The 15,746-nt window shown below is 35.6% G+C and overlaps 1 protein-coding gene across 9 annotated transcripts; it reads right to left on the bottom strand.

Moving 5' to 3' along the window:
* Nucleotides 1-3,715: 3,715 nt before the first annotated feature.
* On the bottom strand, nt 3,716-15,471 carry LOC114306843 (uncharacterized). 9 transcript variants are annotated; one of them, XR_014335301.1, is made up of 5 exons: nt 14,515-15,471; nt 12,268-13,230; nt 9,228-9,406; nt 4,352-4,458; nt 3,716-4,221 (listed from the first exon to the last, which is right to left on the bottom strand). XR_014335301.1 is itself a non-coding variant. In XM_082877884.1 (2 exons), exons 1-2 carry the CDS (start codon nt 14,872-14,874, stop codon nt 13,136-13,138), a joined length of 477 nt encoding a protein of 158 aa, XP_082734010.1. In that variant the 5' UTR covers nt 14,875-15,365; the 3' UTR covers nt 12,379-13,135. The 9 variants fall into 9 exon arrangements, 1 of the variants encoding a protein (XP_082734010.1); XR_014335303.1 differs by having other exon boundaries at nt 9,228-9,281; XR_014335302.1 differs by having other exon boundaries at nt 4,029-4,221; nt 9,228-9,326.
* Nucleotides 15,472-15,746: the final 275 nt, after the last annotated feature.

Here is a 15,746-nt window from a genome sequence, read left to right as displayed (position 1 = left end):
GAGTTTGCTTTGCAATTAGCCATTATCATACAAGGGAGGTGTCTTTGACTGAGCTTGTTGCTGAGTTGTGACATGATTATTTGTTGTTGACGAAGGCAAATCAACTCTACAAGGACGGAAGGGTGTCAGAGTTTATTAATAGGAAATTGATACCATCGGTTGTCCTTGATCAAGTACAATTGTGCGTACATATTGGGATAATGTGCACCGAATATGATCCAGAACTACGACCCACCCTGGGTCGCGTTTACTCAATGCTGTCAGAGAACCATAGCAGCAGCAGCACCCTAGTTGAAGAACCAATGAGAGACGGATCATCATCAGCATCATCCACAGCTCGAAATTCGGATGAGTCCAATTCCCATATTTCTTCTATTTAAAACATATCACAGTGCTACTGCTACTTCCAAGGGCCCTTTATGTTCAATGATTTTCCTCTAAGAATTTCTTTCCAGTTGATAAAATCGGGCTTACTAGCTTTATCTAGTCCAGCTGGTGTTTTTTTGCACGAGTGTTTGTGGAAACCCATTGCATAGCAAAATTTTCACCTTCTGAAGCTCAAATCAAAATATTTGTAAGCTATCTTGTACTAAATCAAAATATTCCGATATAATTTATTATGTGATTATGCTTCTCCTATAATGTACCCTACACAAAATATATAATTTTGTCACAAAATTTCTAACATCAATCACAAAATACGTAACCTCATCACAAATTAGCTTAACAAAATGTCCAAAATTTTGTGATTAATGTTGCAAAAGTATATAATTTAGTTATGACATTTTTTGTTACGTCAATTTGTGACAAACTTAACATTTTAAGATTGATGTTATAAAATTACACATGTAGTGGTACGATGTATATGGCATGCACACCTAAAGGAATGCACACCACAGCATTTTCGAAATAATTTTTTATTATTATTTCTTGGGTGGTGTTTTGGTATGATTAATCATTCTTTTTTAGCTATAACTGAAAAGGATTTACTAATGACAGCTGTGGTAATAAACAAAAAATCACAAATGTCATAACTTGTATATACATATTCTAGCCTGGCCCTATATATATATATATATATATACATATATACAGACATACAAAGACATATGTATGCACACACATTGGCCTACAAAATAAATAACCATTGTGATGAACTTCACAGACCCAACTAAAGTGGAGAAGAGAAGCTAGTTCCACACCTATGGAGGTGTAATTTTGGGCCTCATGGGCTCCCGCCAAAAATCAGGTTGGACCAAGCCAATCTTGCAAAATCTCGACCTAGGCCCAAGCTCAAGCCCAAGCCTTAGGGAGATTCGGGCCCGACAATTATTTATTTATTTATTTTCATTTTTTTCACCAAAATCACTTTAAAATAAGGTTGGACCTCGGTTGTGTCGGGCCTCAAGTGGGCTTCAGAGTGGGCTTGGAACGGGTTGGGCCGAGCCAAATAGTGCACGGCCCAAGCCCCAGCCCAAGCCCCGGGGTTCGGTTTGGGATCGAGCTCGAGCTTGGTCAGGCAGTTGACAAGCTTCGGGTGGGCTTCAAGCCAGGCAGACCATTTTTACACCACTACACACATTATATACTAGCTATTGACACACACGATGCGTATGCAATTTAAATAAATGATAAAAAAAAAATTAAATAATACAATAATATATGTATTGCTCAAGTGTTCAAAGTTTTAATCTTTACACTCAAAGTTAAGGTTTCAACTCCCTCGCATTTTTTTATTTTTTATTTTTTTTTTGTGTAAATATCAAAGCAAGGATACATGGCATAAGAAAAAGGCCTAATGTATTGATAATATAATTCCTAAAGTCCTGTTTGCATCATCAACTACAAACATGATCTGTATTATTTTTTTGCAGGCCCAATTGAGCTCGTTAACAATGGATCATCATCTAGGGCAAACATTCACTTGGAGAACGAGGGCCTACCCAAACACAGAGGACTAACCCGTGCTCGACGAATCCAGCCAAAGGATGTGCAATCTTACATACCCTCCATTCCAAGCTCCTCATGTAGCAATATAGATGGTATAGATAATTCCTGAAGTCCCATTTGCATCATCAACTACAAACATGATCTGTATTGTTTTTTTGTAGGCCCAATTGAGCTCACTACCAATAGATCATCATCTGGGGCAGACATTCACTTGGAGAACGAGGCCCGACCCAAACACAGACGACTGGGCCTGCAAAAAAATAATACAGATCATGTTTGTAGTTGATGATGCAAACGGAACTTTAGTAATTATCTATACCATCTATACTGCTACATGATACATGAGGAGCTTGGAATAGAGGGTATGTAAGATTGCACATCCTCTGGCTGGATTCGTCGAGCACAGGTTAGTCCTCTGTGTTTGGGTAGGCCCTCGTTCTCCAAGTGAATGTCTGCCCTAGATGATGATCCATTGTTAGCGAGCTTAGTTGGGCCTACAAAAAAAATAATACAAATCATGTTTGTAGTTGATGATGCAAATAGGACTTTAGGAATTATGTTATCAATACGTTAGGCCTTTTTCTTATGCCATGTGTACTTGCTTTTGTATTTTTTTTTATAAAAAAAAAATATGCATAAGAGTCAAAACCTTGACTTTGAGTGTAAAGAATAAAACTCTGAACACTTGAGCACTACATATATTATTGTATTATTTAATTTTTTTTTATCATTTATTTAAATTGCACTCGCATCGTGTGTGTCAATCGCTAGTATATAATGTGTAGTGGTGTAAAAATAGTCCACCCAGCCTGAAGCCCACCCAAAGCTTGTCAGCTGCCCAACCAAGCTAAAGCCCGATCCCTAATCGAAACCCCGAGCTTGGGCATGGGCCGTGCATTATTTGGATCGGCCCAACCCCGCTCCAAGCCCACTCTGAAGCCCACCCAAGGCCCAACCCAATCGAGGTCCAACCTTATTTTAAAGCAATTTTAGTGAAAAAAATGAAAATAAATAAATAAATAATTGTCGGGCCCGAATCTCCCCAAGGCTTGGGCTTGAGCTCGAGCCTAGGTCGAGATTTCGCAAGATTGGCTTGGCCTGACCTGATTTTTGGCAGGAGTCCACGAAGCCCGAGGACAAGGCCAAAATTACACCCCCACAGGTGTGGAACTAGCTTCTCTTCTCCACTTTAGTTGAGTCTGTGAAGTTCATCACAATAGTTGTTTATTTTGTAGGCCTGTGTGTGTATATATATATATAGGAGGTCTATGTATGTGTATATATATAGGGTCAGGCTAAAATATGTATATACAAGTTATGACATTTGTGATTTTTTTGTTTATTACCACAAATGTCATCAATAAATCCTTTTTAGTTATAGCTAAAAAGGACTGATTAGTCATACCAAAACATCACACAAGAAATAATAAAAAAAAAAATTCTTTCGAAAATGCTATGGTGTGCACTCCTTTAGGTGTGCATACCATATGCATCGTACCACTAAATGTATAATTTTATCATAAAATTTTATAACATCAATCTTAAAATGCTAAGTTTGTCACAAATCGACGTAACAAAAAATGTCATAACTAAACTATAAACTTTTGCAACATTAATCACAAAATTTTGGACATTTTGTTAAACTAATTTGTGATGAGATTACGTATTTTGTAATTGATGTTAGAAATTTTGTAACAAAATTATATATTTTGTGTAGGGTACATTATAGGAGAAGCAGAAACAAATAATAAATTATATAGGAATATTTTGATTTAGTGCAAGATAGCTTACAAATATTTTGATTTGAGGTACAGAAGGTGAAAATTTTGCTATGTAATGGGGTTCCACAAACACTCATGCAAAAAAACACCAGTTGGACTAGATAAAGCTAGTAAGTCCCGATTTTGTCAAGTATAAAGAAATTATTAGAGGAAAATCATTGAACGTAAAGGGCCCTTGGAAGGAGCAGTAGCACTATGATCAGTTTTAAACAGAATAGATATGGGAATTGGACTCACCCGAATTTCGAGCTATGTATGATGCTGATGATGATCCATCTCTCATCGGTTCTTCAAATAGGGTGCTGCTATTGCTATGGTTCTCTGACAGCATTGAGTAAACACAACCCATGGTGGGTCGTAGTTCTGGATCATATTCGGCGCACATTATCCTAATATGTACGCACAATTGTACTTGATCAAGGACAGCCGATGGTATCAATTTCCGGTCCATAAACTCTGACACCCTTCCTTCCTTGTAGAGCTCATTTTCCTTCATCAACAACAAATAATCATGTCACAACTCAGCAACAAGCTCAGTCAGAGACACCTCCCTTGTATGATAATGGCTAATTGCAAAGCAAACTCAGTTCAAATTAAAAATGTGAATCAGGTGTGCTTACCGTATCCTATATATCTTGACCATTGGAAGACCAATCATGGAAAAGCCAATCCCTGGCCTTGTTGAGCAGCAGCCCCCCACTGCTGAAGAAGCTATTGACGACGGTGTCTATGGTGGAGGAAGTGTTGCAGATTCCAGTGGATAGCAAGAGGCTATTAGTTAGATCCCACATTTACCAATAAGAAGAAAACTTTACTAATAATGGTGCATGCTCTGAGACTAAGACACATTCATCATTTTGAATAATACTCTCAGAATTTATCCACAATGATATGACGTGTTACATGTCAACTTTTGATTTATCACAAACTCAATCATTACCCTGTCATTCTGGATAAATTGTGAGTTCTAAATTGTAAGTCTCACATTTCTTGTGTACTGAATCTTATTAGTGGTTTTTACAATAGCTAGTTTAATACTTAAAAGCTAAGTTCCATGTAAGGTCTAACTTTCGATTTTTTGACCTTTTTTTTATTTTTATTTTTAATTATACTAAAGCTAAATTCCCAAACGTTACCTTAATGTCAAATATATGCAATTCAAAAATTCACATCCCTCCAAAAATGCCCTACAAGCACCTAGACATAAAGGTTCATCGACCAATCTGGGTTAGTTTGGAAGCTAAGATTCTCCAGATGGAGGTTTTAATTCAATATTAAGAAAAATCCTTTTATCAAATTTGAGAGCTGCTACAATTCCGTTACAAACATGTTATAACTTTTCTCACTAAACTAGTTCATAATATTTTAATAAGGAAATTACTAATTAAAACTGTACAATCTAGATTATCTAACATATTGTTAGTTTTTGTTATTGACAATCCCGTTTACACTTATGTAATTCATTTATGCCTTCTTAGTGGATTGTTTTGTGACTTTTGCCAGCGATTTTTATCACAATTGGAGACGCTCCAATTGTGATTTTTCCACGTAAAATCGTTGTATCAATTTGTCTTTGATTGTTTGATTGGTATTGTTATTTACTAGTTAAAATTGGTATATAATCACAAATCAATATCTCGGGGATTTAAGATTTTTCACATACCATTAAAATAATTAATCTATTAAATTTTCTTGTGACCTAGTCAGAAAGTAAGATTTGATCAACTCAACTTTGAAAATAAAAATTTTTAGAATAATATAATCAGCAATATTCTATAAACAATTCATACATTTGTAAAACAGCAGTCTATTACTTTCAAATATTTACAATTGGGTTTTTGGGCCCTTAAGTTCAAAGTTTAGACTTAGGTAAGTTGGATTGGACCCTCATTTTTTTATCAAGTCTTAACAAAAATATTTTTATTTTTGAGCCTAGTATAAATGTTGGACTTATCTAAAAAGCCAGACAACTATTATTGACTTACCTAGAGAGGGTGAATAAGCGAATTAATAACAATTCTTATTAATTACTCAATTTGTAGCCTTTAAATGATTAAACACACAATAAAAACACCAAGATTTCAAGTGGAAAACCCAAAAGGCACGTCTCAACACCCAACAAAAATCCACTAAGAAAATTCAATAATACAAGACTCAAACAAGAGGACTTACAACTATTCACCTAGGTTTACCTAGGGGTGAGCATGGTTCGGATTAGTCCGGATTGGGGTAAAATCACGACCAATCTATTAACTACGATTCTTGAAAAATTGAAACCAATCCAATCCATTTAAATCATGGAACCAATCCGAACCAATCCATTTAAACATGGATTGGATCGGATTAGGACCTCGGATTCCCATAATTAAATACCAAAACAGATGTCCCATATAAAAAAAATTTACTTACAGATAGATTGATTAACAATGATACAAGTATGGCAGATTGATTACGTACAGATAGATTGATAAAAAATTTTACTTACAAATAGATTGATTAACAATGATACAAACTGATTAATAAACAATGATACAGGTATCTCTTACTTAAAAATAGAAAAAAATCGAAAGATAAAAACAGATCTATACACACCCATATAAAAACAGAAAAATAATCTGAGATAAACAATGATCAACAGAGATGAACAATAATCTGAGATACAATCACAATGATCAACAATCAACAGAGATCTTTTTACAAATCTATACACACCTATATAAAAACAGAAAAACAATCTGAGATAAACAATGATCAACAGAGATGAACAATAATCTGAGATATACACACAATGATCAACAATCAACAGAGATTTTTTACAAATCAACACACACACACACACACACACACACACAGAATGAGAGAGCTCAAACAGATTTATTCATCAAATGTGACAAATTTGGGGTTAAAAAAATCAACAAACAGAACATAATTCCCTCAAAAATAAAATATAATATATATATATATATATAGAGAGAGAGAGAGAGAGCTACAGCTACAGCTACAGCTACCGATCTGAGATGGATGATGATCGGAGATGGAAGATCTGAAAGTGTCTGAGAAAGAAGAGAGAGAGTTCCGAGAGAGAGATATATGAAAGTGTGAGAGGCAGTGAGTGAGCAGCGTGAGGTTAAAGATCTGAGATGGATGATGATTAGAGATGGAGGATCTGAGAGTGTTTGAGAAAGAGAAGAAAGAGAGTATCGGGGAGAGACAGATGAGAGTGTGAAAGGTAATGAGTGAGTGAGTGAGCGGTGTGTGAGGTTGAAGATCTGAGATGGATGATCGGAGATGCATGATGATCGGAGAGTGTCTGAGAAAGAGAAGAGAGAGAGAGAGTACCGAGAGAGAGAGATGAGAATGTGAGAGACTGAGTGAGCTGAGCGGCGTTAGGGTTAGTGTTCACCTTTTATATGAAACAAGAAATGATATTATGTGGGAGGGTAAATGATATAAATATAGACTAAATGTATACGGTCCGAATCGATTCCAATCTAGAACCGTGAGGTTCAATCCAGAACCGATCCGTAACCTGCGGATTTTTAAATTTCTAATCCAGAACCGAAGCACGGATTCAAAAAATCAATCCAATCCTACCGGATTGGACTAGACCGGATCGGATTATGGATTATATAGATTCCTTGCTCAGCCCTAGGTTTACCTCCCGCCAGCCACAAGCCTGCCTGAGGCCCAGCTCGACGAGCCTGATCTAGACAAGCCCTGACGCCCAACATCACTTGCAAGCTATTTTGGTGAAAAAAAAAATTATATAAAAAAAAAAAAAAAAAAAAGAGTCAATCCTAAGGCCCGAAACCAGATTACCCATGGATTTGGGCCTATATTTTTTGGAATTAGGCCGCCCTGGCCCAGTCCAATTTTTGGTGAGAGCCAAGTGGGCCTAGCATTTTTACACCACTATGTTTACCTAACTCTGCTAACAAATGCCTCTATATCCAAAATTATCAAGCATAACTGCAAATACATTTGGTGTTGAGAGGAAAAGAAAAAAAGTAATCGCTAATGTTAGAGTCTTTCTTTCTTTTAATTATCGACACTACCTACGAGGGAATATTTTTGTTATTTAGGATCAATTATCACAAAGGCTGGGGAGATTGAAGCAAATGTGGTCTATAGAGTTAAGGCATCGGAGGAGTGCATCTGGGATACTGTGCGATAAACAAATACCTACTAGACTAAAAGGGAAGTTCTATAGAACGGCTATTTTACCAGTGAGGTTGTATGGGACGAAATGTCGGACAAGTAAGAAACAATATGTAAATAAGATGAGTGCTGCTGAGATGATGATACCTAGGTGGATGTGTGACAAGACTAGAAAAGACAAAGTTAGGAATGAGTATATTCGAAAATGGGTAGGAGTAGTACCAATAGAAGATAAGTTGAGGGAGAACAGATTGAGACGGTTTGATCATATACAACGAAGACCAACAGAGGCAGTAGTGAAGCGATGCGATACAGTGACAGTAGATGGAAGTGTTAGGGGAAGCGGCAGACCTAGATTGACGTGGATTAGTGTAGTAAATAGAGATATAAGAACATCTCCAATGCACTAGGCATATAATACTTGTTAGTTAAAATGCCTAGTGTGATTCACTTTTTTCAATTCCAATGCACTAGGCATATGATTAGGCATTTTGCCTCAACTCATATTCACTAGCTACATGTAGCTAGCCTTCAACGCTAGGCAAAATGTATTCAATCATTAGGATCATTTCCCTCCATCTTTGTTGTTGACGTGGCATTCTATAAAATTAATAGTATTTGGATAAATAGCTAAAATAAAGAGCATAATTGGAGTAAAAACATAAAACAGTCGATAGGCAAAATAAAATATATACTTTATAGTAATATTTAGATAGGTAAAATGCCTACTACCGTTGGAGATGCTCTAAATCTCCTTAATTTGACTAACGATATGGCTTTGGATAGAGCCGAATAGAGAAGAATGATTCATGTAGCCAACCCCATTTGATGGGACTTGAGGCTTAATTTGGTTTGGTTATTCTAATTTTAACTGTGTATATCAACCATCAAATGTTGGATTTTATTTGCACTACTACACCAAAAATGCATAATGTTTTTTACATACTCGAGAACATACAACCAACACCCAAATGCAAAAATCAAAGCAATCTTTTACTTTTGAGATTCTAAAATTCATGCCGCATATGTGATTACAGGCAAAACTAGAAATGACAGGGAAAGTAACAAATGATTGAAACATAAACCGCTGTTGTATAACATTTTTGATAATATTGATATGATTTTATTCAATGTGTGTGTAATGAAATTTAAGAAATTATAATGAATAAATAATAAATACTATCTGGTCATAACACATTGCCTTTTCACGAACTTCATACAACAAATTGAACCAGTGCCATCCATGAAGACCTATTTGTCAAGTGGTACGCCTACATTGGTACTGTGTGGCTAAAAGGGATTTACAACACTAATGAGAGAAAACTAGAAACTACATACCTCTTATCCGCTTGTTGCAGCAATTCTTGGAACCCAAGAAAATGATCCAGCGAACTGCATTCGATGATGATGTCTTTTGTTAGAGAGGATCCCACAATCCTGTTAAAATGAATGCAGCAGATCTATGGATGAAGCGAATGTCTGAAGACAACCAATACGTTCAGCCCAGATGACTAACCCTAAAGGTAACAAATACAAGGTAATTAAGCCCAACTTTTTTATCTAAAATAATAATTTCCAAGCAGATGAAAATATTCAAGCATTCAAATACTTTTTGAGACTTGCAAATTATGAGGAAAAAGAAATCAAATGGAATTTTACTTTTTCTTTGTTTGGCTGTATTGGAAAATTGTGAAGGGAATTTTCTTGTTTTGAAGTAACCCAGTTTTCATTATAAAACAGTGAGGAAAATGGGGAAACATGACTAACCACCAAAGGAAAAGGATGCAGGAAACTCGCAATCCAATCAAATTCACATTTCTAATAAATGGATTCTTTATGGTTTTACTTTTTCTTCCTCTTTTTCCCTCTTCATTTCCTTTCCCTTTCTTTTTCGTTTTACCTGACTGTTCCAGGGAACCAAAAAGAGCTTATATGTATTTACGAAGCAACAAAATTCATACTTTATGAGTGTTTGTGAACTCCTAAAGCTACACTTTGACAGAACCTTTTCTTTGACATTACCTAATAACCAAGGTTTTAAGTAAAGGTGGCAGCTACCATAATGGTAACAGTAAAGTCGATGCAGCTGCGGAAAGTAACGACCGTAGCATAATAGTGGTGGCAATCGATCGGATCGATAAATTTTTTGGTTCTTCGCACAACTTCAGGAAAACATACTGACAAACATGTTTTTATTTCAAAATCACATTCAGTGAGTTTTATAATGATTTTTCTTGTGTTTTGTTTAGTTTTAAATATGATCGAATATGTTTACTAATTTTTATGTGATGTTTAAGTCACTATAGGGATTTTTCCTATTGTTGGACGTATTTAATTTTCCTTACTTCGCTAATTATACTTGTAGATAACTTGCCACTTGTTAAGAAGAAGAAAAAACGAAACATGTTTAATATTAAAAATGATAATCTCATAACCATAAGTACATACATAATACAAAATATAAACATACTAATGTAAAAATACTTAACATGATATACAAATTTTGTTCAATAAATTTAACCTAAGAGCAAATATAGATATAATATATTAATATTCAAAGAATCAAATGAGAAATTAATGAAAGTTTGTCAATAAAAAGTAATGAAAGTTGGGAGACAGAGAGAGAGAGAAGTAAGCTCATTTAACTTTTATAGCAACTTAAGTCTTGTAAAACTTGAATATTGGACATTCAAAACGTGTAGCTCTAAGATATTCACATAAGTTCTATATCCTTTTTGTGTGATTTTAACAACTAGAGAAAAATGGCCTTGTATACAAAATCTATTATTAAAAAAATAGAAACATATGATCGTAATGGCGGCAAAGGCCAAATGAATAAATTGGACCAAAGAGCAAATATAGACATAATATAAGTTAATATTCAAAGAATCAAATGAGATTAATGAAAGCTTTTCAATAAAAAGGTAATTGGAGAGAGAGAGAGAGAGACAGAGAAGTAAGCTCATTTAACTTTAATATCAACTCAAGTCTTGTAGAACTTGAAGATTGGACATTCAAAACTTGTAGATCTAACATTTTGACATAAGTTCTGTATTCTTTTTGTGCGATTCTAACAACTAGAAAAAAGAGAAATGAGAAAAATGGCCTTATATACCTAATCTATAAAATAAAAATAGAAGTGTAATGATTGTAATGGCGGCAACGAAATTGTAACGGCCATTACGACCTTTACACAACAGTGGCAACCATTACGGATGTGAATTTTGTCACACCGCCGTAGCGGTCGTAACAGGTGGCAGTAATGGTTGCGGAGGCTTTTTAAAACTATGCTAATAACAGGAATTCTGGTAGCCAACAACAGTTAATCAGGGAACATAAATAGTGCCAGAAGAACCTTTAGGAACAAAAACTGAAGGAAAGAACTAGTTGGTGGAGATATAAAGAGAGCCTTCATGTGCAAAGAGGAGGTATCTAACATTGACTCGCTAGCCGTTATACTTGGTTGTAGAGTTTTACTAAGTAATCCAATCAACATTACTTTGTCGAGTTTTCCTACACATTTTAGGTCCTCGTATGCTGTAACTATCACTGCTACTAAGATAGTGTTTGGTCCACTAGAATGGAGTCGAATAGAATAATCATTCCATCAAAATATCCATTCACATATTTGGTTGACTGAAAAACATAATGAAATATGCATTGCAACTGAAATAGTCAATCACCATTGTAAGAAATAATCATTCCATAGGGGAGCTTAAAGAATGGCCATTCCATTTCATTCCATCTCTTTCCAATGAACCAAATACAGCGAGAGATTAGAAAAGCAATGGATCAACTTTTTCTAGGGTAGAATGGAGGTGGAATTCAAGTAACCATTTGGTAGACTAGGGCTCAATTTGTACTTCTATTATTGGCTAGGGACTTGGTATCAAGAAGTTAGAAATGCCTAATCAAGCTTTATTGGGGAAGCGGAGGAGAAGTTTTGTGGGTGAGAGGGATATATGATGAAGAATGGTAGTAGCTCTGAAGTATCTGTGTGATTTAGGGGATTGGACCTCTCTAGAAGTATCTATTTCTTATGGCATATTTGGAAAGGTATTAGAAAGGAGTGGGAATAAGTTTGTAGTGAATATTAGTATGGTGGTGGGAGCTGGGACGAGGGTGAAGTTTTGGTCTTCAAGAGAGTAAGCATTGTAACTTTGTGCACTTAGGTTGTGTTTGGACAATAGATTTGGATAGGTCTTTGGAAAGGAAAAGGTGAAGGAAATTTGCATGAAATATAAGATAATTTTTTTTTCCATTTCCTCCCATTTTCCTTTCTCTTTCCAAATCCCTACCTAAATGCATAATCCAAACACAGCCTTACTGTGTTTGATATCGATGAAGATAATGATGAAAGAGAAATTTAACATCAAACCTTAGAGGATGGCAGGGGCAAAGAAGCTTTGTGCACGGCCTTTCTAGGTTCTGTTAGCTGTCAAATCTCTCGAAGTTGTCATGCTATATCTTCTACAAGTTGCAGTTGAAATTTTTCCCTTTCCTGATAGTGCACAGAGAAGTTGAGCTTCTGTCTTTGTTCCTGGACAATGCTGAACCTCTCTCCGAGTAACTCAACTTCCATGTCAATTTTCAATCTTTCATTGTCAGCTGCTGACATCAAATTTTTCTGCAGACCAGAAACTATAGATTTCTCTACATATACTTGCTTGAAAATCAGCTTCTTCATCCCATTCGGAAATTCATAATTCCTCTCCAAGAGCAGGGGTGTACAGTTTTGCTTATCAATAGACAATACCTCATTAACTGAACTTTTATCTTTTACAATTTCCTTCTTGTCAATGGATTCACTAGCTGTTGGAGCATCAGCCTGTTCTCTCTGTATGTTCACCATTTACTGAATGTCATCTTGTAACTGTTAATTTCCAATATGAATCATCTGCCTATAAGCTTCAACTTCCCTTTCCAAGAAATGCTTCTCTTTCTGTCTCCTCACAAGAATTTCTTTACAGATGCTCATTTCTACAGCATCATAAGCAGATTTTTCTTCTATTATCCTCTGGTATTGCCAAGCCTCCATTTCTATGGATGCCTTCTCGTCTTGTAGACGCGGTATTATAGCCATGGCCTCATCTGCAGCTGTAGCAGCAGCACTTCTCTCCTTCTCAAGCTCAAGGTAAAGAGCAGCACGAGCAGCGTGTTCTTCTGAATGCATTTTTCTCATTACCTTCATAACCCAGTTCCTTCTGCACATTACTCTTTATCCCTTCATAGGATGATTCACTTTTCTAAGCTAGTTTCTTTTCATGAAGAGTTCCATCCAACTGAAAGCCGTGTGAAGCTCTATCCCCAAAATTCTTAACAACTGGAGTGTCCTCGTCATCTAAATCACATACCACACACAATAGCATTGTCATGCATCGTATTAGCAATAACCTAAGCATGGATCTATGAATGCTTCCATTTATGTTCTGTAAGATTCCATGTAAAATCTGATACACCAACCAAGTATTCATGACAACTCATGTCCAAAACATTGTTTTGAAATGGGTGCAAAGCTTATGCCCTGAGGAGAGCACAAGGAATAATCCTTGAGGTTTAAACATTCACACTAACAGTTTAAAGTGCTAATTGAAAAAGAGACATAAAAATTATACTTTAACCCTTGCCATATATGTATTGGTGGTAGTCCATTTGTTTAAAACCAGAACAACCTCTTCACTTCTTTTTTTCTTTTTCTTTTTCTTTTCTTAAATGCATTTTATTTGTTCTTTCTTCTTTATTGTCAATGTTTATCTGCATTATATCTATGTTAAGTAAAAAAGAGGCCAAAGTTGTATTATGTATCTACGACTCAGAGAGAAAGAAAACAACAAATTCTACAAATCTAGTTGTTTGGGATTTGATCAATTAAGAATAAAAATGTAGGTATCGTCAAAGAAACATGAAGCACTAACCTAGGGGGTGAGTTTAACCAATAAAAAAATTTTAGAAATTCCCTTACAAGCCGTCTCACACACACACACACATAGATGAATAATTTCGATCATCTGAAGGGCTCCTGAACTTTTCCACTTTTGTTCTTTATTTTAAGGATTTTAAAATATAACTCTTTTAAAAGCATTTACTACGTGCATATGGCACCTCCGAGTCTATCCTTGAAAACCCTAGGAGAATTAAAGAATCCTTGCTTTTAAAATAACTAAAGGATTTCAAGACCAAGGAATTTGACATCCCTTTATGGTTTAAAATCCCTTCCCATCCCTTTGCCAAGAGTGGCCAAGGTTTTTAAAAAAATTATTATACATAATTTCACCAGAAAGGTCTTCACTGGGGTATTGTATATGCATTATCAGTTGAAATTGTGACTTTTCGTGTATAGCATACACAAGAAACCGTTCTTATAAGTTATTGCACTTACAACACCAAGCTTCTTCAATTTCTTTATTTCAGCTGTGTAAGATTACAGCACAACTTATGTTGATTTACAAAATGTGAAAGTGCAAACACAACATGCACAGATACATGAGTTCACTAAATGAAACACTAATGCCCCTCTTCTTCTTCTTTTTTTCTTTTTCTTTTCAGTTAAGGTGCAAAGTTTCGGATGAAATTAAAAAAAAAAAAAATGGATAGAATACAAACCAAGATCAAAATCAACACTCACAATTAAAGTGATTAGCATCAGCTCCAGAGCCGACTGGCAGTGAACTGCATCAATCTCATTATTCCCTTCACGATCAATGCTAAAATGTGACTGATCATTTGCATATGAAGGGTCATAAGAAACAGGCAAAACTTTTGCATAATCAGCAAGACCTTTTCGACGTCGCCTAAGACCATTCCTTGGCCTCTGATTTACAATCCCCTTACCCTTGAGATCAAACCCTCCCTTCTTGACATGAACTGATGAATTCACTACATCAAACCTCCTAACCAATTCATTCCTCAAAATCAAGTCCCTCTCAACCACATTTTGCAACTTCCTAGCACCCGATATTGAGCTACAAGACGCTTCGCCTTCCATTTCAACAAACCCATCAACACAATTGTTTTGATCTTTAATTAACTTCAAATTCAATTGGCAATCTAGGTTTTTCGGGTCAATTGAATCAAAGGGGAACTTTGTGTTCACAGACAGTTGAACAGAAGAGACTGTCTCAATTGGGCAATCAATTAACTGCCTCTTCAAGCAGTAATTGCTATTGGCGTTGCCAAATAGGCCATTAGAAGGACATGGTAAGAAAAGCCCCAAAACCCAGAAATTTGGAGGCGAAAAATGCAAGAGTGGATGCAGAGAGTAAGAGATAAGCAATAGCAAGATCAAGAAAAGCACCCACTAACCCACCACAATCATAACGAGCACACTGAGAAATTAAGAAATTAAGATTCAAACAGCACACTACAATCATATGCCCTTGTTTGTTTCCAGATAAAACTGACGGGAAAAAAATAAAAAAATCAATACACAACGTGACCCTTCTTTTCTTCTCCATAAGATAATCCATAAGATAAGACGAGATTCAAAAAGTAAAGGGAAAAAAAATTAAAAGATGGGTATGAGAGAGAGAGAGAGAGTGAGTTACCAAAAAGAAGGAAAAGGACAGGGAATGAGATTCACAGTGAGAAGCTTCCTTTTCTTGTTATTGGTTGTTTGTTTGTTTGTGGTGATTTTTCAAACCCTAACGCCCCGTTTGTTTTGAATTATAGGAAGAGTATTGAGACTAGTAATACTAAAGTATTACTAAAGTTTTTGTTTATTTACAGAGAAAGCCTTGGTATTGCTAATACCCTTGGAAGGGGGATTGATAAGGAGGAAGTAGATATGGTATTAGAAAATAGTGAGAGGATTAGAAATTTTTTTATTTTTTATATATTGGGAATTTTTTTTAAATATAA

This window comes from Camellia sinensis, chromosome 7, assembly GCF_055761805.1.
Source record: "Camellia sinensis isolate YWXY chromosome 7, ASM5576180v1, whole genome shotgun sequence".
NCBI classification, from domain to species: Eukaryota; Viridiplantae; Streptophyta; class Magnoliopsida; order Ericales; family Theaceae; genus Camellia; species Camellia sinensis.
This window is presented reverse-complemented; position numbering and strand designations above follow the sequence as displayed.

Bases quoted from the DNA above. Each gene is read 5' to 3' on its own strand.
- LOC114306843 (XM_082877884.1), bottom strand. From the start codon at position 14,874: ATGGAAGGCGAAGCGTCTTGTAGCTCAATATCGGGTGCTAGGAAGTTG. The intron at 13,231-14,492 runs GTTTGTATTCTA...TATGTGATTTAG, and splicing joins GAGTGTTGATTTTGATCTTG to ATGACGAGGACACTCCAGTT.